The sequence below is a fragment of the Globicephala melas genome, chromosome 10 (assembly GCF_963455315.2).
Source record: "Globicephala melas chromosome 10, mGloMel1.2, whole genome shotgun sequence".
Classification (NCBI taxonomy): domain Eukaryota; kingdom Metazoa; phylum Chordata; class Mammalia; order Artiodactyla; family Delphinidae; genus Globicephala; species Globicephala melas.
In genome coordinates this window covers 173,106-187,267 of record NC_083323.1, presented here as the reverse complement: position 1 = coordinate 187,267, position 14,162 = coordinate 173,106, and the positions used below count along the sequence as shown (strand labels likewise).

The 14,162-nt window shown below is 59.8% G+C and overlaps 2 protein-coding genes across 4 annotated transcripts; both read right to left on the bottom strand.

Annotated features, from left to right (window-relative positions):
- Positions 1-903: 903 nt before the first annotated feature.
- CPT1B (carnitine palmitoyltransferase 1B) lies at positions 904-9,524 on the bottom strand. Of its 2 annotated transcripts, none has more exons than XM_060306928.1 (18): positions 8,432-9,524; positions 7,939-8,078; positions 7,448-7,625; positions 7,134-7,235; positions 6,806-6,943; positions 6,628-6,729; positions 5,598-5,705; positions 5,438-5,522; positions 4,610-4,805; positions 4,142-4,327; positions 3,887-3,992; positions 3,673-3,789; positions 3,096-3,260; positions 2,883-3,017; positions 2,635-2,787; positions 1,979-2,092; positions 1,377-1,469; positions 904-1,238 (listed from the first exon to the last, which is right to left on the bottom strand). In XM_060306928.1, the coding sequence occupies exons 1-18, from the start codon at positions 8,570-8,572 to the stop codon at positions 1,155-1,157; spliced, it is 2,343 nt and encodes a 780-aa protein (XP_060162911.1). In that variant the 5' UTR covers positions 8,573-9,524; the 3' UTR covers positions 904-1,154. The 2 variants fall into 2 exon arrangements, with proteins under 2 accessions (XP_060162911.1, XP_030711320.1); XM_030855460.2 differs by having other exon boundaries at positions 6,628-6,705.
- A 149-nt stretch (positions 9,525-9,673) lies between these two features.
- Positions 9,674-13,315, bottom strand: CHKB (choline kinase beta). Of its 2 annotated transcripts, none has more exons than XM_030855461.2 (11): positions 12,795-13,315; positions 12,498-12,606; positions 11,989-12,192; positions 11,751-11,884; positions 11,398-11,493; positions 11,151-11,209; positions 10,982-11,063; positions 10,744-10,852; positions 10,498-10,601; positions 10,122-10,203; positions 9,674-9,976 (listed from the first exon to the last, which is right to left on the bottom strand). In XM_030855461.2, the coding sequence occupies exons 1-11, from the start codon at positions 13,016-13,018 to the stop codon at positions 9,902-9,904; spliced, it is 1,278 nt and encodes a 425-aa protein (XP_030711321.1). In that variant the 5' UTR covers positions 13,019-13,315; the 3' UTR covers positions 9,674-9,901. The 2 variants fall into 2 exon arrangements, with proteins under 2 accessions (XP_030711321.1, XP_030711322.1); XM_030855462.3 differs by having other exon boundaries at positions 12,079-12,192; positions 12,795-13,313.
- Positions 13,316-14,162: the final 847 nt, after the last annotated feature.

Here is a 14,162-nt window from a genome sequence, read left to right as displayed (position 1 = left end):
CTTCTCTCCTTAGTACTTATCTGCCCTCTGACTTACTATGTCATTTGCTCCTTCTTCTTGGTTATTGCCTGTCTCCCTCACTAGACTCTAAGCTGCACAGGGAAGGATTGTTTTTGCCAGTTTTGTTCACTGCTGTATTCCAGAGCTTAGCACACTGTAGCGCTTAGTAAGTATTTGCTAAATGGATTATTCAAGAGCCTGAATTCCCTGCTCCATGCTTGCCTCACTGAGTAGTGAATTCCCCGTGTGCAGGGGGTGCCTTGTTCACCAGTGAATCCCCAGCACAGAGCCAAGTAGACAGTGGTTGCTCAGTAAACACTGGTTAATAGGAGAAGGCCTGGGAGTGTATCTAATTCATGTCCGGTCTCATCGCCTACCAGAGTACATTCGTTTAGGCATGCAGCAGTAGTAATTGAGTACCTGCTTAGACTTTCCATAATAATTTTTTGTTTACTCGTAATATTATTTTAATAAAAAAGCCGAGCCAAGGGAAGGAGCATCTGCTGCTCCAGATTATCTTGTGCGCCCTCTCACAGACATGACCACTTGGCACCCAGACCTCAGGCCTGGGACTGTAGCTTCTCCCTATGCCGAGGGCCTCTACAGAGCTGTGCTCCAGCCCAAGGGGGTGCAGAGGACATGTCCGTGCACAGAGGGCCCCACTCTCCAGAAGACAAACAGAAATGGGCCCAGGGAACAGGTGGACGTTCTGAAGCAAGAATTTATTCCAAGTGCGTATGTGGGTGTAGACAGCAGAGACCCACCTTTCAAAGCAGGTCAGAACCTCTCACAAATAGTCTCCAGCCCTAGACCTTCCCTTGCCACATCCCTGGCCTCAGGCCGGAGCAGGGGAAGGGCCTCCTAGTTCCCCCACCAAAAAACACAGGTACTTAAGGGCTAAAATAGAATTATACAGCTTTATTTTTATTAACATCTAGCAAGAAAAAAACAAAAAGAAGATTCCCTTCTTGCTCCAGCGCTACCTCCACCACTTGAGCCCTCAGGGAGCAGCGTCTGCCCAGGGAGCACCTGCTTCCAGAGGTGTCCTTGGAGCCTGGGCACCTGTGCACGGCCACCGCTGTGCCTGCAAGCGGACCACAGGCCCCTTCCTCCACAATGTGGGGACAGAAGGGCAGCTGGCATTTCTCCAGCCCTCAGCTGTCAGCCTTGGGAACTTGGAAAAGATCAGCGATGTCCAGCAGAGCTTGGCGGATGTGGTTCCCAAAGCGCTGGGCATTCTGCGGGAGTCAAGAGCTCAGACCAACCTCCAGGTGAGCCCCCGCCCCTCTGTCCCCACAGGGAAGGATTCTTCCCCAGCCAGACATGCCCTGGGGGGCGACCCCTCCTCAGGCTGAGTGGGAGCAGGAGACACTCACTGTCTCTGAGCTTGAGAACTTGCTGGAGACGTGGAAGAAGATGGTGTTCTCACCCGCGATCATGTAGGAAACCCCGTAGCCATCATTAGCTACCTGAGGGCAGCACAAGGGGTGAAGAAGAAGAGGTGAACTGAACCTTGAGTATCTGGAAGCCAAGCTGATGTTATCCTTGCTCTGCCCACAAGATTCACAGGAAGGGCCCATCCCCAGGAAACAGTATGAAAACAGAAGAGAAGACCCCCACCGGGGGTTCCAGGACCTCAGGTTCCCTCAGGAGGCCCCCCTCACGTTTGCAGGGGGTCTCTAGCTCCCCGACAAACTAGCCCACATGAGTGTCTCAGTGGGATATCTGGACTGTCTCCATAAGCCCACTTCAGAGGGTACAGAAGCCCCGGGAAGGGTCACTCCAGCAGTGGGTGTCAACATGGGTGGGGTCCCAGCCACCTTTCTTGCTGGGGTCGACAGGTACCTATCCTGTTTCCAGGCAGGGCAGGTCCAGGGCTGTGCTCCTGCCTCTGGCCTGACCTCCTCGAGGCCCTGCACTCTCCGCTGACACCCCAGCCCCTGGTCCTTCCCACCTGTCCACCTTCAAGGGCACTTACAGGGCCAAAGCCACCGCCAGCACCCAGGTGATTGGGGTACTTGTTTGGGTCAAACATGCGGATCTGGAATTGAGCAGTTTGGCTGGTGGAGAGGCGCCAGGGTTCTGAGAGCACCTGCAACAGGGAGGCCGGCAGTCAGGTGCCACGCACACCTGCGGACAGGTGCGTGAGCCTGGCACCGTCCTGGCTAAGGATGCAGAAGGGACAGGACGCAGGACCTTCCTGATTGCTGTCCGTGGTCCCCTAGTCTGTTCTCACCATCACAGCCTCTGCACAAAACCCACCATCAGGTGACCTGTCTGTCCGTCCCCTGGCTCCGCCCCCCACCCCTCCCACTGTCCCTCCCACGTCCCACACTCCTGCCTCAGTGTCAATGTCCGGGCACTGGAGGTTCCCTCCACCTGGACGCCCCGGTTCCCCTGAGCCTCTGCCCTTCTCTCACAAGCGCTGCCACCACCTGACATATCATGTTTGTCTGTCCATCCCCCCTCACGCCAACAGCCACTCCACGAGGGGGAGGCTCCCGCTTGGTGCCAGTCCACAGGCCTGGGTGGCGTGTGGGCCGGGAACACTGGCCCCAGCTGTCCGGACAGAAAACAGGCCAAGACCCACCAGGAGAGGGCCTGAGGACAGAGGGCACGCCCATCAACACTGACCTCAGCCAGGAAAGGGGAGCTGACCCCCAGGAACTTGGAAACCACGTAAAGGCAGAAGAGGTGCCTGTCAATGCCAGCCCCTGTCATGGCCAGGCGGCACGCATTCTGGTGCTTCTCAGCCGCTTTCCGGAACAGATCTTGGAGGTTTGCTTTCTGGGGGCAGAAACCGAGCAGTGAAGAGTAGCCCTGACCCTACAGCAGGCAGGAGGCCGAGCGGTCACGTCAGCGCGAGGCCACGGGGGGCTCACCAGGTGGCGCCCCTGCACCATGGCCTGAACAAAGGCTGTGGACTCGCAGGTGCAGGAACGTACGGTCTCTGTCCGTCCCTCCCGGAACATCCTAGTCATCGAGGCTTCATAGGTCAGGCAGAACTTGCCTCTGTCCTACGGAACACAGAGGGATGAATCTTGCAAGTGGGCCCTGGTGCCACCCCTGCCTGCTCAGTGGCCTGGGGCTCCTACCCGGAAGTATGCCAGCTGCAGGGCGATCTGCACGAAGGCGTCAGGGCTGGTCCGGCACTTCTTGATGAGGCCTTTGCCAAAGGGCAAGAACTGGAAGCAGTACAATTCCACGTCGTCAGCCAGCGCCTTGGCCACCTGGTAGGAGCTCTCGATGACTGCCTGGCACTGCCAAGACACGGAGGGGTCAGCTGGGGGCAGAGCTCTCCAGGAGGACTCCAGGGTCACGTCCAGGAGGCCTGAGGATGTAGGCAAGGCTGGGCAGGCCTCAGTGTGCTTGACATCCTCAGGAGAAGGAGACGCAAAGGACAAGCCAGGGGCATCAGCACAGATGCCTGGCTGGGCTTTGTCGGGGAGGAAGCACTGACAGGTACTCCCTGGACACGAGCTCACACCTCATGTCTTTCTCCAGCCCCGAAATAGTCCTGGGGTCTCTATTCTCCCTGTAGCCAGTCTGGACCATGAGACACTCTGGACCCTTACCCTGAGGGTGGGGCTGGGACAGAGGGGAGGGCCACAGGGCATCTCAGACACTTGTCACTCTCGCACACCCACCCCTGCCCCTTCTCGGCCCGCACACCTGCTCAGGAATGTCCCACTGCAGCCGCTGAGGGGGGGCCAGCACAGGGTTGGGTGTGCCCAGACAATGCCCAGTCTCCGAGTAGCCCAGGTCGAAGCTGTCGGTGCCCAGGACAAACTGCAGGGGCAAGGTCAGGCTGAGAGGCCGTCCTTGCCCTGCTGCCCCGGTCCCCGCCCCGCCCCTGCCCTGCGGGACCTCTCCCAGGACCTGCTACCTCCCAGAGGTGCCCTATGATAGGGGCGTCTGCCCACGCGTGTTCTGTGTTGAGGCCCAGCTGGCCGTTCTTGAAAGCGATGAGAGTGAAGGACTTGTCGAACCACCTGCAGCGGGCGGAGATGGGGTGGCGGTGTGGGGGCAGGGGGAGGAGCCCGGGGTGGGCGGGGCAGGGGAGGACCCCCAGGTGGGCGGGGCAGGGGAGGAGCCAGGGGTGGGCGGGGTGGGGCCTGCAGTGGAGCTGGGGGTGCGGTACCTGTTGTAGCAGCTGCCGTGCAGCAAGGCCTTGCCGTAGAGGCTGAGGCTGGCCTCGTCTTCGGGGTCATAGCGGTGAGACTCCTCATCCAGAGCCACAAAGAAAGCAGCGCGCTCGATGGCATCCAGGGCAGCCTTGTTCTTGCCGGAGCTGAAGAAGGCCTGGCGTACCTGAGCCCACTCCACTCTGAGGGCAGGAGGGCAGAGTGAGCGGGGGGGGGCCCCTGTGGGCGTGAGGGCACCTCCCAGGATCTGTGTCCCCCTTCTCCACACACCCCCACCTAGCCACCAGCAGTTAGAGGTCACAGCAGCTACCCTCCTGCCGCGCCCCTTACGACCACAGGTCCTGGTTTACGCAGAGGACCCTGGGGCCCACGCTCCTCCCTTGCTGAGGGCTCTGGCCGAGTTCCAGGGTGGCACACAGGACCCAACTCCTCTCCTCACGGCGCCTGAACCTGGGCCCCAATACCTTCCCCCTGCGGTGAGGGCCGCCAGTCTCTCCTCCCCAGGCTGGGGTGGGGAGGGGTCATCCAGGATCCTCTGGAACTGCATCTCCAGGTCCCGAGGCTTGAGCAGGCGGGAGCCCTCATAGAGCCACAACTTGAAGAAACGGCCCTTGTGGTAGACGGCTACGTGCCTGCTGTCTGTGAGGTGCTGCAGCACGTCTGTGGCAGAGGCCATGGGTGGGCTCAGGCGGGAAGGTAGGGAGCTCCTCCCTCCCCCCATGCCACTCAGGATGGCCCCCCAGCCTCACACCAGGTGACCGCATGGACCCTTCGCCTGGTGGAATCTGCTGGCACCAAGCCAGGCCCCGTGCCCTGAGCTTCGCTGTCTGTCATTTAATGCCAACCACAGTCCCATGAGGCATTGCACAGAAGAGAAAACCAAAGCTCTAGGAAATCCCACAGACTGTCCTGGCATTAGAAATGCGGGTGCTGCTTGGCGGCCCTGGGGGCCCTGGGCGAGCCCACCCCTCCTCCTCTACAGGCTCCTTGAGCGGGGAGCTCCACTAGGCCTCCTGTTGATCTTTGCGCGGGAGACTCCCGAACTGTGAGCCCCTGCAGGGGAGGGGCTCTGACCTGGGTCTCCCAGGGTCCCAGGACTAGCACCGTGCCTGTAAACAGCAGGTGTCTAGTATCGGCCACAAACTATTTTTCGCAGCTACATGACCCTGAGACACTGAGGACGCTTGGTGACCAGCAGGCGGTAGGGCATCTGGCCGTGGTGGGCCCACAGCTGGGAGGGGGCGGCCTCCATCCTGCGGTCCCAGCGCGGGCGCCCGGCCGCGGCCTAGTACCTGTGTCCTTCCCTGGGATCCGGGTGGTGTTGAACATCCTCTCCATCTGGTAGGAGCACATGGGCACGATGCCCAGCGCCATCACCTAGGAGGACGGCCCAGCACAGCTCAGACGCAGGCCTCCTCTCCCGGTCACGCCCTCACCCCCAACCCAACTCACAGGCTTGATCTCTTCACGGTCAAGTTTACGGCGATACATGATCATGGCGTGGACAATGTTTCCCAGGCGGGCTGCCTGCACGTCTGTGTTCTTGACGAGCACTAAGTCCTACAGGGAGAGAACGGAGCCTGCAAGGAGGCTGCGACAGGTGTGCACAGTGGCATCTCTCTGTCTGGGGTGTCTTGCCCCCTTTCCCCAGTCCATCCTGCACACCCTCTGAGAACCAAGTACGAGAAGTGAAATGCATAACTACTGATCAGATAACCCCCTGCCCTGGCTTCGACCTGAGCTGCTTTTCCAAACCCATTGTATTTGTTGATGTTTTGTTTATTTTTCTTTGAGGAAGGGGTCCTGCCACTACAGAACAGCTTAAAACCTCTGGTCTAGACAAATTGCATATAGGTTTCTGGAAAGACAGCTTTGTGGAGGAGGAAAATGCCAGCATGCTACTTGAAACGTGCTTTGGAAGTGGGAGAGCAAAGAGGTGCACAGGGCAGTGGCTGGGCAGCCTCTCCCAGCTGGCTGTGCACAGTCTTGTACTAGGAGCAGGAAAAGGGTCAGTCATGTGGGATAGGGACCGACAGTGACCCCCTGAGCTCTACAAGAAACAGCTCTGGATCTGCTTAAGACACACTTAAGGAAGTTCCCTGGTAATGGCGTCAGGACGGCTGGGAAGTTGTGGCTGGAAAGCCAGCGAGGGAACAAGGAAGGAAGTGAGAGCGCCTGAGCTGGGCAGAACAGTGAGCCTGAGGAACTCTGGGAGTGACAGTATCAGCCTGTGGGGTCTACTGGGCTCTCCAGACCCTCAGTATCCCCATCGCCTGCGAGCTGCTTCCTGACTATTCTTCCAGGATATGACCACCACCCCCACCCCCGCATCTTCCCTCTCCTTCAGGCCTCACTTCAGAACCCCCACTTGCCTACAGAAACCACCACTAGGGCTCTGAACTGTCGTCCAGGTTCCTTGCCCTGAGACCAGAGCTGGGGACAGAGCTGAGCACACAGGAGCCAATGTGGCTCTAGCCCTTACCATGACATAATAGTTGCTGTTCACCATGAGGGGAGTCCTGCCTCGAAGGTAGACATACTCTTCCCACCAGTCGCTCACCTGCGGGTGGGTGGGAGGTTGGAGCTGGGGCAGAGGAGGGTGGGCTGTGAGCAGCCAGGACACAGGGTGGGAGAGGGTAAGCCCGGGAGGTAGAACTCACATAATTGGCTGCCCACCATGACTTGAGTACCAGGTACTTCTGCAGCCTGGGGGCAGTCTTCTCCTGGAATTCCTTGGCCAGCGTCTCCATTCGGTAATATTCCTCGTCATCCAATAAGTGTTGCACGGATTCTAGGTACTGTCCAGCCAAGTTATTGCCCGTGTGAGGGCCAGTCAGCAAGAGCTGCCTCTGTCCTGACCTTCTTCCAAGCCCAGCCCCATTGCTCCCTCTCAAGCCGACTCTTTGTAGGGGACAGTCCCTTATGTTTGGATAAGTTCTCTGAGTCCAGCCTGCCCTGCCCACTGGGATGTCTGACCCAGGCCCTCACCCGATGAATCGTGGCTGACACGCTGGGCACGGGCAACTTGGGCAGAGATGTCTGGAAGCTGTAGAGCATGGGCCGCTGGCCGGACAGAAGGCGGACACACATCTGGGGGTACAGAGTGGAGAATGTTGAGGGGGAAGCTGGGGGAAAGAATGGAAACTAGCAAACACTGGAGGGGTACCCCAGACCCTCAAAACCGGGACAAACCCCGCCAGGCACCAGTGCCCCGCCTGGCTGTCCCCTCCAGCTCAGAACCCAAAGTGAGGCCCTGGGGTCTCAAACCCGATGCCTGGACCCCTCCACCAGCTTCTGCTCACAGCCCAGACTCTGGTGAAGTGGCTGATCTGGCCGTGCATCTCGAACAGCCAACCGTGGTAGGAAAGCAGCAGTTTCAGGGTTTGGCGGAAGAAGAGGATGCCCGTCATCCAGACCCCCGTGGAGAAGATGGCCATGCTGAGAAGTGTCCGTGTCTGTGGGCTCCGGTAGGGGCCACATCTATCAGAGAAGGGGAGAGGACTGCAGGGGGGTCCACTTGAGACCAACCTCAGGGAGATTCTGACTCTGCAGTCCTGATGTATGTGAGCCATCTCGGGGGAGGCACCAAGGGAGGAAAAACTCCCTGGACACACTCACATCTGAGCCTCTGAGTGCGTCACACTCGAAGTCACAGAAGTAGGGACTGAGATGGTGGTCGCCCCCAGGGAGGGCTGCCCCTATTACCTCCAATGGCTGTTGTCCTGTAACTGCCCAGCTCAGGAACCTTGGCCTTGGAGCCCACCCAGCCCTTTCTCATGGCCCCACTTCTTACCCCTCAGGAAGCCATCTCTGGATAAAACAGACCAGCCCCATGGAGATGTCCACGTTGCAGTAGGAGGAACCCAGTGTCGTCATGACGACGAACAGCCAGCTGGTGGGGCTGCCAGGGTACACACCCCTGAGGATGCCATTCTGTGGGCAAAAACAGGAATGCTCACAGAGCAAGGACTGGGGTAAGCAGGCACCTATGAAGTCTTTGCCTGTTTTCACTTCTCCTTCACGTCTGGTGGACCCCCCTCCACACTCCCACACCTGCAGCACCTGATTACTGTGTCCCACTGACACTTCATGCACACCCATCTCCTCTCCACGCCTTGAGCACCCCTCTGGTTTCTGCACTGCTGGAGCCTGTCACTCCACAGAGCTGTCAGCCGAGATGGGGGTGGAGGACCTTGACAATGGGCAGCAGCTGACACCTAGCCTCTGCCTCCCTGGAAGCCTCGATTCTGCACCTGCTGGAAGAGACCAGAACCACCTGCGCCCACCTTGATGCGAATCAGGCGTTTCTTCCAGGAGTTTATGCCGGACAGGTAGATGTGTTTTAGGGCCTCCCGACTGAGCCGGAAGTCGACCCCCTCTGGCGTCACCGTGAACTGGAAGGCCACAGCCTGGTGCGCTTCCGCCATCCTGTGGGTTGCTGGGCACCTGGGAGTTGCTGGGCACCTGGGAGGTGGCAGGAGGGTGGGCGGGCAGCACGGCCGCCCGCGTCGAGGCCCCGCCCCCGGGCACTGGCCGCGCCCCCAGCCCGCCTCCCTCCCCTTCCGCCCTGGGTCGGCCACCCGCAGCGCCGAGGCCCCACCCCTGGACCCCCAGCCTCGCCAACCGCCGCAGAACCTTCGTGCGATGGTGCGGGGGTCGCAAGGGGGTCAGGGCCTTGAAAACGTCAGGAATCCCGAGGACAGTGTAGGGCGGCCTCGGGGTGGGGGCTAGAGGGGCCCCGGAAGCGGAGTCGGTCTGGTCTGGAGTGAGGCGGGGTCTGCGTACCCCCAGCGCTGCCACGTGGGACCCTGGCACCAGCCTCAACCCCCCTCCCCCGCCCCACTTGCCGGCTCAGAGCCCTGGGCCAGGCCGGCAGCCCAGAGCCACCCCCAACTCCACTCACGGCTCGGGTGTGCTCCTGTCCGCTTGTGGGGACAGTCACTGTGGCCTGTGTCCCCACGTCCTTCAGGCCTGGCCACCTAAGTCCCGCCCTCACCGGGAACCTGACACCCACTCCCAAATTTGGGTTGAGAGAACAGTTAGGGATTGGCAACCAGAATCTCCCCGGCTCCGAGGCGAGAATCAGGAGTGGGGGGGAGCCGGGTTTCTGCAAGATGAAGATGGCTCAAAGGTCTGAGAGCCTGGGGCGCCCAACGGGTCTCACGTGAGGATGGTGGCATTAGAGCTAAAAATAGCCGAATGTAGGGAAAAGGTCACCAGTGTGTCAGCTGTGCCTCCTGTTCCCTGATCTCCAGTGCTCAGGGTTGGGCAGCCCCACCCCGGGGCCCTCTTTGTACCCCGTAACTCCCCACTGCCCGACCCAAGTCCTCTGAGTGTTTATCACTTCTAAGCTGGAGCCGGGGTGGGGGACAGCAGAATGGACCCCTAACCACTTTCAAGCCCAGATCACCCAACAGCCACGCTTTTCAGGAGAGGAAACTGAGGCTCCTAGCAGTGGCCCCTTTGTCAATCTGTGTGCAGTCCTTGGTCGGTACTTGCCGCCGCACCCAAGCAGGGTTAGGACGGTGTGAAGGAAGAAGCTAGTTTATTGTCTTAAGGTACACATCCCAGGGCTTCTGCCCACTTGCCTGCGGTAGGGACCTGCTCAAACTCGGGGGGTGAGGGGGAAGGTCAGCCTCCTTAACCCCAGTCTCACTCGGGCTCAGCCCAGTCCCCAGGGCCTCCCCTTTGTCCCTCCCTCCAAGGTCCTGCCCTGGAGGCTCCAGGAGAAATCCAAGGAGTTGGGATGTGGAGAGTCAGGATGAGGGGTGGAAGCTGGTCAGCTCTCCCTTCTGCTGGAAGTAGAACTGGAACCGAGACTGGGCGTACTCCTAAGGAAGGAAACCCGCGCACTGGTGAAAAGGGGTGGGACTAGCACCCCACACCCCCCTCAGTCTGCCCACAGCTGGCCTAGAGGGTCCAAGGCCTCTGCTGCGCCCTGTCCCCACACCTAACTCACCCAACCTGGTTACTTACCAAGTAACCAAATTCTATAGTGGACATGGATGCCTGGAGGATGGACCAGAGACCCCAGAAGAAATGAGATGCCAGAGCATACCTGAGGGGGAGCAGGAAAAGGGGGGTTCAGAGCACATTTGGCACTGCCTGAACCCCCTCCTCCAGGCTGGTCAAGCCCCAAAGCTCTAACTTCTCCCCTATCGTCTTAACCCCTACCCTGTCCTGACTCTTCCCACTCTCAAACTGTTCTTCCCCATCAGCCTCAGACCTCATCCCCACTTCCTGCCCCCACTCTGCACTGACCCCTAACCTGCAGCCCAGTGAGTCTACCTGCCACATTCCCCCCCTTGCCTCTGCACCCTGCTCCACCCCTGCCCCACACGTCTTTCCTCACCTATTAGCCTCTGCCAGCAAATCTGCTTCCAGTTTCCTCTGCTCCTCTTGGGAGATGGTCTCACCTTTCTTTACCTCTGCCAGGTAGTGGCGAATAAAATGGAGCTGAAATCAAAAGACAAGAGTCAGGAAATGGGGAGACTGGGGAGCATTTCCCAGTTAACACCCTTGCTCGCCATTCCTTCCAGACTTCAACCTCCTTCTCCCTTCTAAGCCAGGTCCTGCTCCCAGCTTCTGGCCCACATACCTGCTGTCCCCGGGTGGGGTAGTTTGCAGGCTGCGCTTTGTAGAAAGGCCATTCCTCATGAGTGTAATCGTAAACCCACTCACAAAAATGGTTCCCAATGTCAAAGCCCCTGAGGGAATAAGGTGGACACTCAGTCCCCAAATACGCTGGGCAGCTGGGATGCAGAGATGAAGGCCTGGTCTGCTTTTCCAGGGCACTGTGGGAACAGACCCATGGGAGGCCATCCTCTTACCCTCACCTGTAGTTATAACTGCTGTACTCGAAGTCGACCAGCATGAGGCCGTCAACGTTTTCTGGCTCTGAGAGCAGTAAGATGTTCCCTGGAGAAATGTGGTGAGGTTCTGGTCACTCCAGGGTCCTCTGGCCCCCCTCACCTGAGGCTGGGAGACTCAGATGCCTTCTCCTACCTTCCTGGATGTCATTGTGGCAAAAGACCACTGGTGATGGGGTAGAGTCTAGCAACTTCCTGCAGGGGAACACGGGCATGGGTCCTGAGCAGGAGTGACGAAAGGAGGGTCAGAGGCACGCGCATGGGCGAGGCCCTGACCCCAGCCTTCAGCAAATCCTGGGTAGGACCCCACTAGGTGCCTGGCACATCTCCTGTGCTCTTCTGTCCCCACCCACCCACCCCTGCCCCATCCTGCCTGCCCTCACCTGAGGCTGCCCATCTCGTCCTGCAAGCTGTACATCTCCAGCAGGCTCATCTGGGGGAGGCCAGTGCTGGGTAGGTCCTGGATCTGCTTTAAATACCTGAAGCCCCAAGAACAGGATATACTCACTCTGCTATCCCTCCCCTCTGTTCTACCCGTTCGGTCACCGAATGACTTGTCTGGCAATCATTTGGAAGCCTGTTGTGTGAGAAACCATGCTAGACAGTGGGACACTTGATCCACTCAGCTGGAGAGGTAGACAGAGCACTAGATGCATTCAGTCACACCCCAGCGTAGTAACTGCCAACATGAGGGTTCGCCCTATGTGCAGGAGCCCTGAGGAGGCCCCCGACTCACCGCTCCATGGTCCCAAATAGCCAGTGGGGCTCCTTAGTGAAAGGCATTTCCATGCCATGGAACTGGGCCATCTTCGTGGCGATGGCTGCAGACAACACGGGCTCTCGAAGCTCATGCGTCTTCAGTGGCCTGCTCTGCACCCAGGAACCTATCAGGGTGGTGAAGGGGCTGGGGCAGGAGGGGGGAAGGGTGGGGCAACGGAGGTGGGGGAAGTCAGGGCTTGGGGAAAATTCCCTACCTGGGGTGAGGGATGTGAAAGCAGACATTGGGAAGGGGAATAGGGGCTGGGGAAGGAGATGCTTCGGGGAGGTCGGGGCCGGGCTCGTACTGGGATGTACTGTTCCAGCCGGCCCTCTGGAAAGACTCCGTAGAGCTGGGGCCCCAGTGACCGCTCTGCAAGGATGGCGAACATCACACTTTCAAGGACCAAGGAGTCCACTCCCTTAAGAAAAACAGACAGCGAAGGGACCACGGTCACAAGGGGCCAGAGGCAAAGTGGCGAGACCCACCCGAGGGTCTTCTTGCTCCTCCCACCACATCTGGTTCTATCTGGTTCTATTTGGTTGGTTCTATCTGGACTTCCTGTTCTATTGCCCGGGGGCTCCAGAGCGCAGGCGTTAGTATCACAATGGACAAAATACTTAGCTCCTAAGGCTCAGTGTCCTCAACTGCTTAGTGGGGACCATACCACCTGCCACACTTGGGTGAGAGGACCTGAGGCCACTGCGGCCTTCACTCCCTCCTCACCTGCAGGATGGCCCCGTACAGCCGCAGCAGCACCTCCCGGGGCTCCTCGCCAACGCGGGGCAGGTGGTCAGGCAGCGAGCAGCGGAAGAGCAGGTTACTGAGGCCTCCGCTGCAGACCCACAGCAGGGCGCGCTCAGCCCGCCATCCGCTCCACCGGCCCGGCGTCCAGCCCCCGCGCCCCCCCGTAGCTCCCGGCCCTGCCCCGCCCCCGGCCCAGGAACGCTGAGTGTCCCGAGGGCCCGAGCCTAAGCCTGACCCCGGCCCGCGCACAAGAGGGGCTGACCCCTGACCTCCCACCTCACGGGGTCAACCCTCAGCTCCTCCGGCCGTACTCGGCGCCAGGCCCCGCCCAAGTACTCCCGGCACCACTGGTAGGCTCGGCGCTCGGCGTCTCGCGACCGCGCCGAGCCGCGCCTCCGGCTCGGGGCCGCGTCGGGGCACATAGCCTGCCGCAAGCTGCCCTTGGCCAGGCGGCCTCCAACAGCCCCGCCTCTGGCCACATCTGTCCCCTCAGCCGCCATGGCTCGGGCTTGACTCGGCCAACGCCCCGCCGCGCACAGACCCTTCGGGCGCGCTCGGCTCCTTCCGGCTGCGCTCGGCTCCGCTTCCGGCCAGCCTGCGCTGCTCGGGTCGTACTCGGGTCTCCTTGGCTCTATTCGGCTCTTTGCGGCGCCGCTCGGCTGTCTCGGAGACCCTCGTCCGGGTGCTAGTTCCGAAGGCTGTGCCCCGCCCCTGCTCAGAGCAAAGGCCAATGGCCTCTCTCTCTTGGCGGGGCCGCTCGAAAAGACAGTGCTGTTTGGACCTTAACCCGGAAGCAGGAAATGGTTCGGGCCAATCAGAAGCGTCCTGAGCGGTAGGTCCCACGGCGCAGTGGCGTGTCACGTGAGCGAACCACGTGGGCGGGTGGCGCGTACCGGGCTGAGAAGCCGGTCCGGCGCCTAAAGGCGGTGTCACCGGGAAAGTGCTCGTGAGGCGAGGTGGGCCTTCGTCAGGATCTGGGAGCGGACAGGGCAGCGCGGGCAGCGGCGGCGGCAGCCCCTCACTGTACAGATTTGGCCCCCGGGGCAGTTGGGCAAGGAAGAGGGCCGTTGAATGAGTGTGGCGAGTCCTGAGTGTGGGGGAAAGGGAGAGAGTGTGTGTGTGTGGCTCACATCTAGGGGGTGGGGAGTGTGGGGCACCTGGTAGGTGCCGAATAAACATTTGTTGATGCGTAACCTTAAATCCCTCCTCACCGCTGAGACTCCCTTATCAGTTGAAGCCCGCCGCTGGAGGAGGCTATTGTTACCCTGCTTGAAACCACTGTCTTCATGTCCTGCTCCACTACCCCTCTTGCCTCCAGACCTAAAATCAAGCCCAGGAGGAGAGGCTCACAGCTTGGAGCAGGCACCTGGGGCTGCATCACGTCTCCTTGTCCCACCGCAGCAGTTTGAAATGCCTCCTTGCACTTCTTCTGCCCCATGCTGGAGTGGCGACCAGGAAGACTTGATCCACGGGGATCTGTGGCGCTGTTGGACCATGGTGTTCTTTGGGGTGAAGTAGATGAACAGCTGACCTGAGTGGTGTTTGATTTGAATAACGAGAAAAAAATCAAGAATTGGTGATCAGAAAGCAAATGTCAGTCACTGCAATGGGAAATCATGATCCCTCACTCTGTATTTAAATCTG